Source organism: Oncorhynchus kisutch, linkage group LG12 (assembly GCF_002021735.2).
Source record: "Oncorhynchus kisutch isolate 150728-3 linkage group LG12, Okis_V2, whole genome shotgun sequence".
In the NCBI taxonomy this organism is placed as follows: domain Eukaryota; kingdom Metazoa; phylum Chordata; class Actinopteri; order Salmoniformes; family Salmonidae; genus Oncorhynchus; species Oncorhynchus kisutch.
Genome location: NC_034185.2, coordinates 16,837,761 through 16,856,964, shown reverse-complemented (window position 1 = coordinate 16,856,964; position 19,204 = coordinate 16,837,761). Strand labels below are relative to the sequence as shown.

The 19,204-nt window shown below is 48.2% G+C and overlaps 1 protein-coding gene across 1 annotated transcript in view; it reads left to right on the top strand.

Annotated features, from left to right (window-relative positions):
- The first annotated feature begins 4,680 nt into the window (after window positions 1–4,680).
- LOC109901344 (T-lymphoma invasion and metastasis-inducing protein 2-like) overlaps window positions 4,681–19,204 on the top strand; it is a 32,617-nt gene continuing 18,093 nt past the window's right edge. The window contains exons 1-7 of the mRNA XM_031836995.1: window positions 4,681–4,851; window positions 5,452–6,753; window positions 11,203–11,692; window positions 12,011–12,186; window positions 15,143–15,367; window positions 17,120–17,305; window positions 17,526–17,666. Coding sequence (XP_031692855.1) covers window positions 5,458–6,753; window positions 11,203–11,692; window positions 12,011–12,186; window positions 15,143–15,367; window positions 17,120–17,305; window positions 17,526–17,666 — 2,514 coding nt within the window. The 5' untranslated portion in view covers window positions 4,681–4,851; window positions 5,452–5,457. The remainder of the gene's footprint in view (window positions 4,852–5,451; window positions 6,754–11,202; window positions 11,693–12,010; window positions 12,187–15,142; window positions 15,368–17,119; window positions 17,306–17,525; window positions 17,667–19,204) is intronic.

Sequence of the window (19,204 nt, the reverse complement as noted above, 5' to 3'; positions counted from 1 at the left end):
CAGTTTACCACTGGATCTGGGCTGGATGAGGTTGCTGGGCTACGTGCCTGTGATGACTACCTAGTGGAAAAATGAACCCATTATCCTGGGACTACACCTCTTGATGCATCTTATCCTCTTCACATGTACCACTCAAAGTCATCTCTGACTGAGAAGGAGCTCTTAGGAGCTCTCACGTAGGAGAACTTCAAGAACATATAAAGGATTTGGTCCCACACTGAAAATGTTCTGAAAGTGTTGCTACCATGAGACGCTCTGATCAACTCTACAACTCTGTTACATTTTTTAAATAAAATGTTGTCTTATGTGCAGAGACCAGGCTGCTACTGTAAGTGAGGCTTCACTACTGTTCATGAGGAGCGGTGCACGCTGCTAACTCAGTCAGCAAACATTGGCAACAGAAGCAACATAAACAGTACACGCTCCAAAACCCACCTGCTCAGCCTAACAATAGTCCTGGTGAAAACTCAGGTGATACCAATGCATTTATATTCGACTTAAAGGGTGGCGATTAATCCATTTCATTATTTCACTGTTGGGGAATAATCTTTGATTCAACTCTTGTGACTGAACTGCTATTCACAGACCTCTGTTTGTTATTTCAAACCTCTCCCAGCCATGTCTCTAGTCATTCATTCTACTGCTGACAAAAGCACCTGAGGCCTCATTTATAACAGTTGCGTAAAATTTATACTAAATATCTGCACGTGCCATTTCTGAAAAGACTGTTCACGCACAAAAATATTAAGATTTGACAATTACGTCCTTAATTGCTGTATACTTCAGAAGTATTGGAATTAGGCCAAGACAGTATCTAAAATAAATAACAATGGTGAACTTGTTCAAATGTCTTTGGAGGTGTTGGCAGAATGTTTTCTTTTGCAGTACCATTTGCTGTAAACTATCTGACCGCTTCTGAAATACAAAAACTATTGTAAATTGTTGTGCACATGTAGACAGTTTGAATTCAATAATGTTTTGCATTTACTGTTTTCCCGAACCTAAATATGCAACATTGCCTGCGAATTCTGAAACGTATACTCTTATAATATTTTTTTACTAGAGTAGGCTATACTTACAGTGGTAGTCTACACACTTCAATACATAATACCAACTGTCTGTTCACCTGTTAAATTCTACTGTATGTTATGAACCATCCTCCCGTTCTCAGAGCCAGGAGAGCAAAAAGTAGAAATTATAATAGCCTATCTAATAGGCCCATTTAAATGAGAGATTAATAGCCTATCTAATAGGCCCAATTAAATGAGAGATTAATAGCCTATCTAATAGGCCCAATTAAACGAGAGATTAATAGCCTATCTAATAGGCCCAATTAAATGAGAGATTAATAGCCTATCTAATAGGCCAAATTAAATGAGAGATGCGCATGGTCATTTGTTTATGGCTACTTCGGGAATATGAACTCATCATGGCCATAAATGGTGATTCATTTATTCTGCAATGGTTATGGTGAACACATGGTGAGCATACAAAACATTAAGAACACCTGCTCTTTACTGACCAGGTGAATCTAGGTGAAAGCTTATTGATGCCACTTACTAAATCCACTTCAAGTAGTGTAGATGAAGGGGAGGAGCCTGGTTAAAGAATGATTTTTTACAACTCTATTTTAAACAACTTTCTGATAGTTTATTTAATCATTTTGCATTTTTCTGTGAACGTGTCCGTTTACAATGATTCATTCCATTCTCAGTCTGATGAATCATATGTACTGTAGTCATAAAGTAAGCTTCAGCCTGTGTGTTATTACAATATCAGCTCATAGCAGTAGATTTTTAGTTGGGAGTTCTCGGTTGCAGCAGATGGGTTCTAACCACATAAAGTTGATGAAGAGAAGAGTCTGTGCCAGGTTTTAACGGTCCATTTGGAACGCTGCCAGGTTGCTCTCTGTCTGTGCCAGGTTTTAACGGTCCATTTGGAACGCTGCCAGGTTGCTCTCTGTCTGTGCCAGGTTTTAACGTCCATTTGGAACGCTGCCAGGTTGCTCTCTGTCTGTGCCAGCTCTCCATCCCCTCAAATGTTATTTGTCACATGCGCCGAATACAACAGGTGTTGACCTTACAGTGAAGTGCTTACTTACAAGCCCTTTAACCAAAAATGCAGTTTTAAGAAAAATATGTGTTAAGAAAGTATTTACAAAATTAAAGGTCTAGGGTTTCTGGGATAATGTTGTTGACGTGAGTCATGACCAGTCTTTCAAAGCACTTCTTGGCTACAGACATGAGTGCTATAGGTCAGTAGTCATTTGGGCAGCTTACCTTGGTGTTCTTGGGCACAGGGACTATGGTAATCTGATTGAAACATGTTGGTATTACAGACTCGGTCAGGGACAGGTTGAAAATGTCAGTGAAGACACTGGTCAGCGCATGCTCGGAGTACACGTCCTGGTAATCCGTCTGGCCCTGCAGCCTTGTGAATGTTGACCTGTTTAAAGGTCATACTCTCATCGGCTACGGAGAGCTTAATCACACAGTCGTCTGGAACAGCTGGTGCTCTCGTGCATGCTTCATTGTTACTTTCCTCGAAGCGAGCATAGAAGTAATTTAGCCCGTCTGGTAGGCTTGTGTCACTGGGCAGCTCGCAGCTGTGCTTCCCTTTGTAGTCCTTAATAGTTTGCAAGCCCTGTCACATCCGACGAGTGTCGGAGCCAGTGTAGTACGATTCAATCTTAGTCCTGTGTTGACATTTTGACTGTTTGATGGCTTGTCGGAGGTCGTAGTGCGATTTATTATAAGCGTATTAGTGTCCCTCTCCTTGAAAGTGGTAGCTCTAGCCTTTATCTCAGTGTGGATGTTGCCTGTAATCCATGGCTTCTGGTTGGGATATGTACGTACGGTCAGTGTGAGGACGACATCGTCGATGCACTTATTAATTAAGCCAGTGACTGATGTGGTACTCATCAATGTTATTGGATGAATCCTGGAACATATAATATTCCTATAGCTTAGCATCCGCTTCATCGAACCACTTCCGTACTGAGCGCGTCACTGGTACTTTCTGTATGAGTTTTTGCTTGTAAGCAGGAATCAGGAGGATAGTTATGGTCAGATTTGCCAAATGGGGGGCAAGGGCGAGCTTTGTATGTGTGTCTGTGTGTGGAGTAAAGGTGATCTAGAGTTTTTGCCTCTAGTTGCACAGGTGACATGCTGGTAAAAAAATGTGAAAAGACAGATTTCAGTTCCCCTGCAATAAAATCACCGACCACTTGGTGCTCCATGTCTGGATGTGCATTTCCATGTGTGTTTATGGTCCTATACAGCTCATTGAGTGCGGTCTTAATATCAGCATCGGTTTGTGGTTGTAAATAGACAGCTATGTAAAATTTGGATGAAAACTCTCTTGGTAAATAGTATGGTCTGCAGCTTATCAATATGGCCGTTGTGGAGTTCTGCACCAGGGGCTCATTGTGATTGAAGAATGCCAGGGTCAAGGGTGACATAGGGGTGATGGGGCTTCCCCTGCAAGGGAGCAGGTGGCCTATAGGAGAGGCACAACAAAAGTGTTGACCGCCACCTGCTTGCACCTTTAACCATTCATGGCCTCCTTGTCTGCAGCGCAAGCTGACAACTGTGTCACAAAGCGCCGGTTCCACAGTTCTGCCCACCGCACAGGCCCATAGTCTAGGGTCCCAGCCAAGTGGCAGACCATTGACTGGCTGAAAGCGCAGCCCATCAGCCTTTTAACACAGACAGCGAGTGCCGAATACAATCTGTCCCTCTGCTGCTCTGAATGACAGATGTGATAATGACTTTGCTGTTCTTCTGTCCTCCTCAACATTCTTGAATGTAGCCTGATGACTGGAGTCAACCAGTTACTATTTTCTCTGCCAGACTAGGCGTTCGAAGTTTCCTGATCGTTGCTTCCTGTTGGGTGTAATTGAAGGGGTCAAAGGTTGTGGATGTGTTTAGGGTCAGCGGTGTGATGTATTCTCACCCTGCTTTGTGTAACTAAGGGCTCTGTCCTCCTCCTCCTCTCCTTCTCTCCTCTCCTCCTCAGTATGAATGAGGCCAGGACAGGACAGGCATAGTGCTGCTATAGTTTACTGATGGAACACGGTGCACCTTAGGCCACTCCGACCTCTGACCCCTCTCTGTCTCTCTCAGGAAATGAGAACTCTGGACAATACACTGAGGGTTTATCTATTTCAGGAAACACTGGGGTTGATGTCATTGTATTTCAAAATGTCTGTAATTGTTTTACCTTATAGATATGTTCTCTTTCATCCTTTTTGGCTTGATATTGAGCTGTTGGGAGATTTCTAACTTGTGTTATTTAAAAAAAGTTTAAATCTGACTTAGAGACGTTGCTCACGGTGATGTTGAAATAGCCTTGTCTGATAACTTAAACTGAACGGTCTTAGAGTCGAGGGTTTCTGTTTTTAAAAAGGAAAGGAAATTGCTCGGAATTCCTGAGAACCAAAATAAACAGGCGACAGAATGAAGTCCGCTTTTAAAAAGTCTGTTCAGCAGCTCAGTAGCAGTACGTCATGGAAGGAGGCTGAGTGGAGTGGGGGGGTGGCCAAGCCAAGGAACAAGGGGTGTTTAGATTTAGAGTGGGGGTTGCAAAGGGGGTCCTCCTAACCACAGTGGGCTCACATACAAGGCAGACTGTGTGTGTGGAACTAACTGAAGTCCCTCCCTCCTCTGTTTCCCTACAGATGAGCTGGAGACAGAGATAGAGAGAGCAAGCGAGTGAGCAGCTGTGTGTGTGAGTGTGAGAGAGGTGCTGAGTTCTGAAGAGCTCACACAACAGGACAGAGCCCAGCTAGCGCTGCTGAGACGGACTATGCAGAATAGTATCTGAGTTTGTCCTGAGGATAGACACCAAGTGGTAAGATAACTTTACAGCTGGTGTGTGTATACTGTAGTTTGTTGTTTTTATGTGCTTTTGTTTTAATTTAACCTCGTGATTTAATTTAGTTTTATTAAAATGTATGTGATTTCATTTGATTTAATTGAACCTTTTTTTAACCATTTAACTATTTGTCAGACGGCAGTCAAGTATCGATCATCATGTCACCAGAATAACACCTTCAATATTTATTGGAAAGGAGCATCAAGCTCATCACCGTATACTTTCACCACCCTGTGAAGTTCATCATAACTTATTTCATTTGTTGCCTAATAGACTGCATGGTTTTCCGAGTCGTAGTGGGAGGACCACACACCACATCATCGCTTGACTTTGATATGATGGTTATTATATCAATAGTTGCGTAAAAAGTCATTTCCACCACCATTTCCCGCATAATTCATTTTAGCGACACAAAAAGACCCCGCCAAGTCGAACGAACAAATTCCTGTTTCCACCACAGCTGTCCTGACTTTTTTATTTTATACGATATGACTTTACAGTGGATGAAAGTGTGATTATTGGCATTCTCTCTTGATTATCTCTCATGCTGATGTTTTGTCTTCTGCCCTACTACAGATCAGAATGGGAAACACTGACAGCCAGTACAGCAACTTCAACGTCCCTGGGAAACCCAAACCCTGCTCTCTAAAGTTCCACTCCATTAAGGAGGAAGTCCTGTCCCCCAATAGCTGGTGGAGGAGCAGCGAGGGGGGCGACCAGGAGTACAAAACCAGAGGCAAGGGAGGGAGGGTCTGCCTGCCCCAGCAGAAGATCACTCACAACCAGCCTTATGGCTTGTCGCAACACTACGAACACCACATCACCAAGGAGGGCAGGGGACTGAGAGGGCCCCCAGGAGCCAAGCTGAAGTCCAGCTCTCCGCAGTGTTGTGGCGGAGGGGACAGTTCCCAAGTGACCAGGAAAAGTAGTGGTCATAACGGCTATGGTTTGCTGGAGAGTAGCGGGGAGAATGTGAATGGTCTCGGTGCTAAGGGGCAGCGCACCCCTGAGATGACTTCTCTGTGTGAGCCAATAGAGAGCCGCAGCAGCCCCAAGGTGCTCCTCAGTAAGGACGGCAGCATGCGTGTGGAGTTCACCAATGCCAGGAGGATGTCTCTGGAGCCCCAGGGTCTGTCAGGCCACAGCCACAATGCAGTAGCAGCCCCAGAGCCCTCTCTGACTAGGACCAGTAAGGGTAGCTCACTCAGCTCCGAGGGCTCCTGGTACGACTCTCCTTGGGGGAACACCACAGAGCTCAACGATAATGTGTTCACATGTAGTCAGACCGCAACGAGGGACAACAGTAGTGGCTACACCACCTACTCCTCCACGCGCACTGAGGAGACGGGCTGCAACTACAACACCTTCTCATCCGCCCGTACTGAGGACATGTCCCCGGGGTTCAACCCCAACCTCCTCTTCCAGACCATGGATAGTAATGGACAATATGCAAGCCGAGGGTTTAACAGCAACGGGTATAACTCTTGCTCTTTGGGCCGCACTGAGGACAGTGGCATCGGAGATTCTATGATTCTCTACCCGGAGCAGAGTCAGTTTAGCCTCATCTCCCCTCCTGTGTCCCTATCTGACCTCAGCATGGTGGCTACATACCCCACCCCTCACTTCCAGGACATCCCCCAGCGCCGGACGTCGCTGGCCTCGGTGCTGACCCTGGACGTGGGCGACCAGGAGGAGAGCTCAGAGTCGGGCGACCAGTGCTACTCCTCCGCTCACAGTCACACGCTGCCCTGCAGGAGGGTCGCCACCGAGCCTACCGCCATCGTCGTCAGCAACAGCAGGAAGGACAACCTGAAGAGTCGAATCCGGCGCCTCAGCGACTGGACAGGAAGTCTAAGCAGGAAGAAGAGAAGACTACAGGTTAGGAAGGAGGGGAAGAAAGGGGAGATGGAAGGAGGAGGGGAGGGTACAAAGTGAAGGGGGAAAGGGAGAAAGACTGGACATGTACTGTAGACTCTTTATCAGATGACCTGTTGCCAGTTATCTATGACATGAGACTGCAGGCTGACTATGTGTGATGGTAATCTCATTGTTCAGGTTGTTTTGGTCAATGTGATTGGCTGATGGCCGTTGACTCTTAGAACCAATCAGATGAAGCAGAACACTGCAGTGTCACAGGAATATCTCTCTGTCAAACATCATCCTATGACAGTTGAATACTAACAATCGTTTCAGAACCTGAAATCATTATGACAGATGTTATGTACGTCTCCTTAAGGCTTTGTGTCGAGTTTGAGGGGAAAGATTTCAAAGGTCAGAAAGGAAATCTTCCCTGCTTCTTTTGTCGCCGGAGAACGTTAAATTAGGCCAGAGTCACACGTGACCAAGCATTTTCCAGCATTACTTGAGTTAAAATACTGCCGTGACCAGCCTTTATTTGTCGACAGTGGACAAGAGGATGTAATCAGGTAATAACGATGGTGTTCACGGCAGTGAACTGTATTGTATAGCAGGCTGAGACCCGCCTCCTGGCTATGTAAGAGGGGCCCTCTACCTTTCTCTGTATTGTATAGCAGGCTGAGACCCGCCTCCTGGCTATGTAAGAGGAGCCCTCTACCTTTCTCTGTGTTGTACAGCAGGCTGAGGCCCCGCCTCCTGGCTATGTAAGAGGGGCCCTCTACCTTTCTCTGTATTGTATAGCAGGCTGAGGCCCCGCCTCCTGGCTATGTAAGAGGAGCCCTCTACCTTTCTCTGTGTTGTACAGCAGGCTGAGGCCCCGCCTCCTGGCTATGTAAGAGGGGCCCTCTACCTTTCTCTGTATTGTACAGCAGGCTGAAGCCCCGCATCCTGGCTATGTAAGAGGAGCCCTCTACCTTTCTCTGTATTGTACAGCAGGCTGAGGCCCCGCCTCCTGGCTATGTAAGAGGAGCCCTCTACCTTTCTCTGTATTGTACAGCAGGCTGAGACCCCGCCTCCTGGCTATGTAAGAGGAGCCCTCTACCTTTCTCTGTATTGTACAGCAGGCTGAGGCCCCGCCTCCTGGCTATGTAAGAGGAGCCCTCTACCTTTCTCTGTATTGTACAGCAGGCTGAGGCCCCGCCTCCTGGCTATGTAAGAGGAGCCCTCTACCTTTCTCTGTATTGTACAGCAGGCTGAGACTCCGCCTCCTGGCTATGTAAGAGGAGCCCTCTACCTTTCTCTGTATTGTACGGCAGGCTGAGGCCCCGCCTCCTGGCTATGTAAGAGGAGCCCTCTACCTTTCTCTGTATTGTACAGCTGGCTGAGGCCCCGCCTCCTGGCTATGTAAGAGGAGCCCTCTACCTTTCTCTGTATTGTACAGCAGGCTGAGGCCCCGCCTCCTGGCTATGTAAGAGGGGCCCTCTACCTTTCTCTGTATTGTATAGCAGGCTGAGACCCCGCCTCCTGGCTATGTAAGAGGAGCCCTCTACCTTTCTCTGTATTGTACAGCAGGCTGAGGCCCCGCCTCCTGGCTATGTAAGAGGAGCCCTCTACCTTTCTCTGTATTGTACAGCAGGCTGAGGCCCCGCCTCCTGGCTATGTAAGAGGAGCCCTCTACCTTTCTCTGTATTGTACAGCAGGCTGAGGCCCCGCCTCCTGGCTATGTAAGAGGAGCCCTCTACCTTTCTCTGTATTGTACAGCAGGCTGAGACCCCGCCTCCTGGCTATGTAAGAGGAGCCCTCTACCTTTCTCTGTATTGTATAGCAGGCTGAGGCCCCGCCTCCTGGCAATGTAAGAGGAGCCCTCTACCTTTCTCTGTATTGTATAGCAGGCTGAGACCCCGCCTCCTGGCAATGTAAGAGGAGCCCTCTACCTTTCTCTGTATTGTATAGCAGGCTGAGACCCCGCCTCCTGGCTATGTAAGAGGAGCCCTCTACCTTTCTCTGTATTGTACAGCAGGCTGAGACCCCGCCTCCTGGCTATGTAAGAGGAGCCCTCTACCTTTCTCTGTATTGTACAGCAGGCTGAGGCCCCGCCTCCTGGCTATGTAAGAGGGGCCCTCTACCTTTCTCTGTATTGTATAGCAGGCTGAGACCCCGCCTCCTGGCTATGTAAGAGGAGCCCTCTACCTTTCTCTGTATTGTACAGCAGGCTGAGGCCCCGCCTCCTGGCTATGTAAGAGGAGCCCTCTACCTTTCTCTGTATTGTACAGCAGGCTGAGGCCCCGCCTCCTGGCTATGTAAGAGGAGCCCTCTACCTTTCTCTGTATTGTACAGCAGGCTGAGACTCCGCCTCCTGGCTATGTAAGAGGAGCCCTCTACCTTTCACTGTATTGTACAGCAGGCTGAGGCCCCGCCTCCTGGCTATGTAAGAGGAGCCCTCTACCTTTCTCTGTATTGTACAGCAGGCTGAGGCCCCGCCTCCTGGCTATGTAAGAGGAGCCCTCTACCTTTCTCTGTATTGTACAGCAGGCTGAGGCCCTGCCTCCTGGCTATGTAAGAGGAGCCCTCTACCTTTCTCTGTATTGTACAGCAGGCTGAGGCCCCGCCTCCTGGCTATGTAAGAGGAGCCCTCTACCTTTCTCTGTATTGTACAGCAGGCTGAGGCCCTGCCTCCTGGCTATGTAAGAGGAGCCCTCTACCTTTCTCTGTATTGTACAGCAGGCTGAGGCCCCGCCTCCTGGCTATGTAAGAGGAGCCCTCTACCTTTCTCTGTATTGTACAGCAGGCTGAGGCCCCGCCTCCTGGCTATGTAAGAGAAGCCCTCTACCTTTCTCTGTATTGTACAGCAGGCTGAGGCCCCGCCTCCTGGCTATGTAAGAGGAGCCCTCTACCTTTCTCTGGATTGTACAGCAGGCTGAGACTCCGCCTCCTGGCTATGTAAGAGGAGCCCTCTACCTTTCTCTGTATTGTACAGCAGGCTGAGGCCCCGCCTCCTGGCTATGTAAGAGGAGCCCTCTACCTTTCTCTGTATTGTACAGCAGGCTGAGGCCCCGCCTCCTGGCTATGTAAGAGGGGCCCTCTACCTTTCTCTGTATTGTATAGCAGGCTGAGACCCCGCCTCCTGGCTATGTAAGAGGAGCCCTCTACCTTTCTCTGTATTGTACAGCAGGCTGAGGCCCCGCCTCCTGGCTATGTAAGAGGAGCCCTCTACCTTTCTCTGTATTGTACAGCAGGCTGAGACCCCGCCTCCTGGCTATGTAAGAGGAGCCCTCTACCTTTCTCTGTATTGTATAGCAGGCTGAGACCCCGCCTCCTGGCTATGTAAGAGGAGCCCTCTACCTTTCTCTGTATTGTACAGCAGGCTGAGACCCCACCTCCTGGCTATGTAAGAGGAGCCCTCTACCTTTCTCTGTATTGTACAGCAGGCTGAGGCCCCGCCTCCTGGCTATGTAAGAGGAGCCCTCTACCTTTCTCTGTATTGTACAGCAGGCTGAGGCCCCGCCTCCTGGCTATGTAAGAGGGGCCCTCTACCTTTCTCTGTATTGTATAGCAGGCTGAGACCCCGCCTCCTGGCTATGTAAGAGGAGCCCTCTACCTTTCTCTGTATTGTACAGCAGGCTGAGGCCCCGCCTCCTGGCTATGTAAGAGGAGCCCTCTACCTTTCTCTGTATTGTACAGCAGGCTGAGGCCCCGCCTCCTGGCTATGTAAGAGGAGCCCTCTACCTTTCTCTGTATTGTACAGCAGGCTGAGACCCCGCCTCCTGACTATGTAAGAGGAGCCCTCTACCTTTCTCTGACAGGAAAAAGTGTTTATTGTTCGCTATCAATGAGAGATTATGGTCGCCGCTCTACTGAACCAGTGATCTTAAGATGAGTTTTGTCTTGTTCCAGTAGGAATGGAAATGAATTAATAGATACAGCATGTAAGAGCTTTAGGTCAGTGGGTCAAGACTCGAGAGTACTCATTCACACCCAAAGATACCTACACTATAACTATTTTACCCTTTCATCTGTGGGCCTGATTCCTTTTGGGTCGCAATCTAAGACTAGGTCCTGGTTTTGTTAATTTGTTGGTCACAAGAAACCTTTAACATGTTTAGGCGGGGCAAGTCACAAGAATGTTTGGATAATATCCATGTGTTCTGTTACCCATACCAGGGAAATTCCAGGCTGTTATTATAGGGGAATGATTGTTGCAAAAATATTTTACAATATCATGTCAGAGTATCTCACGATACATTTCATATTGTTTTCTAATAGAAATAGACAACAATTGCCTACTGTTCAGGAATTGGTAGTCGAGAAATAGATGAAAATGTGCCTCTTCTGTGTCCCTGATTTTGTGATATTGTAAGATTATCGTTTAACTTTACACACAAAGGTCTAGTTAGTTAACTATTCAGACTTGTTTTCCTCCTCAAAACCATCCTGATCTCTCTCTCTTACTCTCGTTCTCTCTCTCCCTAGGAGCCTTATGGTAGTGAGGCCAGTGAAGGCTTTATCATTGGAGTGGATCCTGGGTTAGGTGACTCCAGGTCTCAGGTAACTGGTCCAGTATGGAACTCCCTCCACACCCAGACCCTGTCAGTCCGCTCTGGGGCCTCCAGGGGCCAACAGAGCCACAGTGACGCCTTGCGGCAGAACATCTATGAGAATTTCATGCAGGAGCTGGAGACAGGAGGCAACAGCGGGACGGAGAGGACCGAGCCCTCAGAGGATGGAGAGGGGGAGGACATGGGAGGAGCAAGGGGAATAGGAGTGGGGGAACAGGGAGAGAGTAGTGGCAGTGGCTCCCTGGGCTCTCTGGAACAGCTGGACCTGCTGTTTGAGAAGGAGCAGGGGGTGGTACGCAGGGCCGGCTGGCTCTCCATCAAACCCCTCCTCACCCTGCATAAGGACAGGAAGCTGGAGCTCGTGGCCCGCAGGAAGTGGCGGCAGTACTGGGTCACGCTCAAAGGTAGGGCTCCCCCGCCTTCCACCTACACACACTGGAAATAACCTGTAATACATACAGACAATAGGGGTACATCCCAAATGGCACCCTATTCCCTATATAGTGCACTTCTTTTGACCAGAGCCCTAGTGCACTATAAAAGGAATAGGGTGCCATTTGGGATGCTGACTAGGTCCCCCTTGGGAAAGAAGTCTTCTGACCACCATTGGACAACCTGGTTAAATAAAGGTTGTATGCACGCTGTTAGATATATGTTCTGTAGGTATTCCCCATTAAAGCTGTGTGTTAGCTGAAGCCTCCTCTCCTCCCTGGTGCATACAGGGTGTACCCTCCTGTTCTATGAGACCTATGGGAAAAGTAGCTGTCCCGAGCAGGAGCTGTCCCCGTGCTACACCCTGCTTGCTGAGGACAGCATAGTCCAGGCAATCCCTGAACACCCCAAGAAGGAGAATGTCTTCTGCCTGAGCAACGGCTACGGAGATGTCTATCTGTTGCAGGTACGTTCTACCCGAGGCTCACACACAGATTTCTCCCCAAGCTCGGATGTACAGTAGCTATATGAGCTATAGCCTCCACACCCAGCTGGCGGACCGCAGAGCGGATCTGGACCCAGAACAGGGTGATTTAAAAAAAGATTATTATTATATACATATTTTATTTTCTGTTTGGTCAGGCTTCGACCCCTGGTATCATTTAAACACACATAAGACAGGGAAGATTGCATATAATTGCAGTAAATTAGCTTTAAAACAGAAAAAAAGAATCTCTGTCCCATAGCAAAATATGTAGAATTGCTGGAAATTAGCTTTAAAACTGCAACATTTTCTCTCCGCCAACAAGAGGGGTGTGAACAGTTTGGGGTCGCATGGATTGTGAGGTGGGGGTTTGTTACCACGCTGTTAAATGACATTATCCATCTGGACCTTTGCCACCTAGGAAATGTGTGACCGGACCTTCTCAAATAGTAGTGGAATACCCCTGCGCTATCGTATGCACTGTGAACTCTGCACAATAGCCTGGGGATGAGGTTAGTTCCACACAGACTGTTGTGCCGTCAATGGAGGCACCTGTCATGTTTGTTGATGCAGTCTTTACAAATGGGACATTATAACACTCTGAGCTTGTCTCTTGTTTATTTGTAGGATGTTCTCTTTTTCTTAGAGCACAGTGTGAATGGCTGAGAGGGAACATTTTGGGGGGTTTAATGGGTTTCTGCTGTATTTCCTGCTCCTGTCTCACAGGCCCCGGTGACAGGGTTGTGCTTTCTACTGGGACTGCAGTCTGTTGTGAGGGTTTGTAACAGCTCCTGCTATGGGACAAGCACAAGTATGGACTAGGCTGGACATCTGCTTTTTAGGATTTGCTGTGCTGTTGTTTTTGCTTGGTAATGACTGCGTTGGTGTTGGTTATGTCCTGTCTGGGTGTAGTGTCACCTTTACAGCTCCATTGTTACAGTGTATGTTCTATAAGAGGGTGAAATGGCAGTGTTGGGAAAAACCTCCCTACTGACTGATCTGAGTCGACTAGTTGTGTATGATTTTTAAATGTTTTACATTTTTATTTAACCTTTATTTAACCAGGTTGTCACAATCGTGTGTATAGGTGGCAGGGAAGTCAGGCGCAGGAGAATTAAACTTGGTAACTGGAGTAATTTAATAAAACAAAACTCCAAAACCATAAATACAAATGAAACAAACTGGGTACGAGGACCCATCGTGCACCAAATACAAAAACAACACGAACTGAACATAAAACAATCTCTGACAAAGACATGATGGGAAACAGAGGGTTAAATACACAACAGGTAATGAATGGGATTGAAACCAGGTGTGTAGGAAGACAAGACAAAACCAATGGAAAAATGAAAAATGGATCAATGATGGCTAGAAGACCGGTGACGTCGACCGCCGAGCACCGCCCGAACAAGGAGAGGCATCGACTTCGGCAGAAGTCTTGACACAGGTAGGCCAGTTGAGAACAAGTTCTCATTTACAACTGCAACCTGGCCAAGATAAAGCAAAGCAGTGCGACAAAAACAACAACACAGAGTTACACATAAACAAACGTACAGTCAATAGTACAATATAGAAAATCTATGTACAGTGTGTGCAAATGTAGAAGAGTAGGGAGGTAAGGCAATAAATAGACCATATAGGCGAAATAATTACAATTTAGCATTAACACTGGAGTGATAGATGTGCAGATGATGATGTGCAAGTAGAGATACTGGGGTGAAAAAGAGCAAGAGGGTAAGTAATAATGTGGGGATGAGGTAGTTGGGTGTGCTATTTACAGATAGCATCCTAAATGCCACCCTATTTCCCTATATAGTACCCCGTGGGCCCTGGTCAAAAGTAGTGCATGTTAGGAGTAGGGTGCCATTTTGGATGCATCCAGTGTGTCTGTTTAGGAATAGGGTTGTTTGCCTCATTTTTCCACATCCGAGCACCTTCTTTTTCTCAGAGAGTAACATTCATTTGATTCAGTTACCAAGTGTTTACCAGACACACAAATCACACCGCAGGGCTGTATCTACCCAACATCACCATGGCAACGGGGAAACCTTGGTCTGTTGCACTGAGGCACTGAGGGAGTGAAGCCTTATAGCGAAAGTGATGAATGTGTCAAGAGGCTTTTGTTTGGCACTTAAGGATCCCCATCTGGGAATAGAGAGAGAAAGCAGAGCAATGACAACCATGTTCCCCTGCAGTTCCCTTAGGCTGGGACTGTGGCACCTGTCCCCATGTTCCCCTGCCCTTCCCTTAGCCTGGCACTGTGTCACCTGGCCCCATGTTCCCCTGCCCTTCCCTTAGCCTGGCACTGTGTCACCTGGCCCCATGTTCCCCTGCCCTTCCCTTGGCCTGGCACTGTGTCACCTGTCCCCATGTTCCCCTGCCCTTCCCTTAGCCTGGCACTGTGTCACCTGTCCCCATGTTCCCCTGCCCTTCCCTTAGCCTGGCACTGTGTCACCTGGCCCCATGTTCCCCTGCCCTTCCCTTAGCCTGGCACTGTGTCACCTGACCCCATGTTCCCCTGCCCTTCCCTTAGCCTGGCACTGTGTCACCTGGCCCCATGTTCCCCTGCCCTTCCCTTGGCCTGGCACTGTGTCACCTGGCCCCATGTTCCCCTGCCCTTCCCTTAGCCTGGCCCTGTGTCACCTGGCCCCATGTTCCCCTGCCCTTCCCTTAGCCTGGCACTGTGTCACCTGGCCCCATGTTCCCCTGCCCTTCCCATGGCCTGGCCCTGTGTCACCTGGCCCCATGTTCCCCTGCCCTTCCCTTAGCCTGGCACTGTGTCACCTGGAACCATGTTCCCCTGCCCTTCCCTTAGCCTGGCACTGTGTCACCTGGCCCCATGTTCCCCTGCCCTTCCCTTAGCCTGGCACTGTGTCACCTGGCCCCATGTTCCCCTGCCCCATGGCACTGTGTCACCTGGCCTCATTCCTCCCCGCAGGCTGCTAATCAGACAGACCTGGAGAACTGGGTGACAGCCATCCACTCTGCCAGCGCCTCTCTGCTGGCTAAGAGACAGGGGAAGGAGGACACGGTGCGGTTACTGAGGAGCCAGACTGGCGCCCTGCTGCAGAAGATAGACATGGACAGCAAGATGAAGAAGATGGCTGAGTTGCAGCTGTCTGTCATCAGTGACCAGAGGAACAGGAAGGCCATCAAGAGCCAGGTGAGGCACTGGGATGTGTGTGTGTGTGCGTGTGTGCGTGTGTGTGTGTGTGTGTGTGTGTGTGTGTGTGTGTGTGTGTGTGTGTGTGTGTGTGTGTGTGTGTGTGTGTGTGTGTGTGTGTGTGTGTGTGTGTGTGTGTGTGTGTGTGTGTGTGTGTGTGTGTGTGTGTGTGTGTGTCAAGATCAGAGGCCACTGTTAGTCCTAGCCATTCAAACAAGCAGTTAGTTAAATTGGCCTATTAAGTCATCAGTGTCTGAGCTCCATGGAAACCAGACTATTCTCCCTCTGAAGAGCCACACATGTACACCTGCATGACATCTTCTTGTTTCTGTCCGCATAGCCTGCGAGTTAGAACGTTCATGTAATGGCTGAAATCATTACGTTATTACACCGTTCCTTGTGGTTGTGGAACATACTGACATGAGCCCAGATGTGTTGGCAGCAGAGTTTGTTGAAACTGGGGTTTTATGCTTTCAGACCCAAGCAAGATGACATAAGGAAAGTCATTTGTATTCCAGATGTTCTCAGTCTAATGGACTCGTACAACACATTCGGTCCACTCCACATAGAAGTCTGTTGTAATGGGAAACCCAGATGAGGGGGACATTTTGCAGAACACACACCAAATGCAGATGAGGAGGATGTTTTATTGCGTAACACACACCAATGAAGATGAGGAGGATGTTTTATTCCGTAGCACACCAATGCGGACGAGGAGGACGTTTTATTCCGTAGCACACTAATGAAGATGAGGAGGACGTTTTATTCCGTAGCACACCAATGCAGATGAGGAGGACGTTTTATTCCGTAGCACACCAATGAAGATGAGGAGGATGTTTTATTCCGTAGCACACCAATGAAGATGAGGAGGACGTTGTATTCTGTAGCACACCAATGAAGATGAGGAGGACGTTTTATTCCGTAGCACACCAATGAAGATGAGGAGGATGTTTTATTCCGTAGCACACCAATGAAGATGAGGAGGATGTTTTATTCCGTAGCACACCAATGAAGATGAGGAGGATGTTTTATTCCGTAGCACACCAATGCGGACGAGGAGGACGTTTTATTCCGTAGCACACTAATGAAGATGAGGAGGACGTTTTATTCCGTAGCACACCAATGCAGATGAGGAGGACGTTTTATTCCGTAGCACACCAATGAAGATGAGGAGGATGTTTTATTCCGTAGCACACCAATGAAGATGAGGAGGACGTTTTATTCCGTAGCACACCAATGAAGATGAGGAGGACGTTTTATTCCGTAGCACACCAATGAAGATGATCGTTCCTCTTCCCTGGGTGTGTTGGATAAGGGCGATTTAATGTGATTATGTGACATAGCTCCAATGAGCCATGTGACTTGTTCTGCAGGTAGACACGCCCCTTTTGATTGCCTGATGCCATTCAGTCACCTCGTCGCCCTCTGTGTGCTATGGTGGGACCAGAGCCACATCTCATTACTAAAAACGTTTTTTTAAATTCGCTGCTGTTTTGCTTTGTGTAATGTCACATCACCAACAGTTTTGGATATAAGGTTGCTAACATGGTGAACTGTGTCAAAGTTGGCCAAACTCTCTCTATGTACTGTATATGGTTCTGGGTGTGACTGTGAGCATGTGTTTCTGCCTTGCCTGGTCTCTCATTGTCAATAAGAGGGTGGAGAAGTCATCCTGTCACCTTGAGAGTGACTCTAACCCTGTGTACTGTGATGTGACCCTGTCTGTCTGTCTGTCTGTCTGTTTCTCCCCAGATCCAGCAATGGGAGCAGAACCTGGAGAAGTTCAACATCGACCTGTTCCGGATGCGCTGTTACCTGGCCAGCCTGCAGGGCAGTGAGCTCCCCAACCCTAAGAGTCTCCTGGCCGTGGCCGGACGGCCCTCCAAAACCACCCTGGGACGCCTGGGGATCTTCTCTGTCTCCTCCTTTCATGCCCTGGTGATCTACTGCTTTACACCCATATCAACCCTCCACTTGGGACATTGACATTTCACACGTTCTCTGGACCAGTTCCATTGAAAACATGAAGAATGTTATTGAACGCTGCTATATTTATTATGATCAAAAAACATCAGCCTGTTCTCTGGTCAGATTTTTTATACAGATAAAATAAGTCTCAAATCAACAATAAGTGATGTCTTTTAATGTCTGTTCTCAGATCTGCACCCGTGACGAGGCGACCCTGCGGAGGCGTTGCCAATCTCTTTCCCGGGGGACACGGAACAAGAGGGGTATCTTCTCTTCACTCAAGGGTCTGGACAGCCTGACCAAACGCAGCAAGGAGAAGAGGCAGTCCCAGGTAAAATACAACCTTCCTACAACCTCCCTAAAACGTCCCTACAACCTTCTTACAACCTCCCTACAATCTGCCTACAATCTCCCTACAACCGCCCTACAACCTATTTACAACTTCACAACAACCTTCCTTACAACCTCCCTAGAACCTCCCACTCCCACGTGAGTGGTCAAAGTAAAGTATAACTCATTGAGGAGACAGATAATGTTCTGTACTCGATAAACCTCTGGATTACCCTCCCAAAGCCTTTATTAGGTTAACTGAACCTGTCAGCTGGGAAAGATCTGTGCGGGTTGCCCCCTGCTACCCCATTTGCTGCGGCGCCCATGTTTGCCTTTTTCCCGTTCTCCTTTTTATCACCTGTATAAACAATCTTTTACAAGAGACCTCTTGGCTCCGGACCCGACAGCACGTTTCTGGAGGCTTTCTCTTTTTGAACAGAGAGCATGTTTGATAAATCCAGCAGAGAAGAAGTGGAATGTGTTTCAAGCACTAACTGACTCCTCGCCAACCCATAAATTAGCCAGACGGACAGGGTTGAACTTGCAACATTTTCCTGCTCATCGTAAAGCTATCTTTCCTGTAAGTCGTTTGGGAACATTCCAAACTGAGGCAATGATTGAGGGAGTTGTTTTGTTTTCCCCGGTCAGGGGCAGTAGTTAGCAACCTGCTGAAATTCTCATCATCAGTCATTGAAGTCAAGTCAGTACTCTCCAACACCACTGTCCAAGCCCCAGACTCTATCCCAGCCCCCAGCTGTCCCAGCCCCTATCCCAGCCCCCAGCTGTCCCAGCCACGGCCCCTGTCTTAGTCCCTGCCCAATCCCCTATTCCCCAGCCCCTATCCCAGCATCAGCCCCAGCACTATTCCCCAGCCTCTGCTGCAGCCCCAACCACTGTCCTTGTCCAAGCCCCCAGCCCATATCCCAGCTTTAGTGCCTGTATCTCCCTCTGTCTCTGTCTGATAAACAGCTAGCCTTCAGAGAGTGGTCTATTTTGGGATGTTGATAGGATCTGTTATCCTTAGGACTCCTGTGAAGGACAAGCCACACTGGGCCCCTCTGCCCGCCATCATTGTTTAGTTCTGTCCAGTCAGTGGGACATTACATTAGACAGATTGACTTGTATAATATGATGATAGGATATACATAGTAAGCCCACTTCACCCCCCTGGCACATGCTCTGTGTTGACATTCTGAAAGATACATCTCACAGTCACACCTGGAGTCTGTTAACTCACATGTCCATATGCTGCTGATCCAGGCAGCATACGTTGGTAATGCCCAGGGGTGCCTGGGTAATCAGAACTATAACGATAATAGATGGTCACTATGTAATATAATACACACACACATACACTGAGTATACCAAACATTAAAGACACCTTCTTAATATTGAGTTGCACCCCCTTTTGCCCTCAGAACTGCCTCAATTCGTCAGGGCATGGACTCTACAAGGTGTAAAAAGTGACTACAGGGATGGTGGCCCATGTTGACTCCAATGTTTCCCACAGTTGTGTCAAGTTGTCTGGATGTCCTTTGG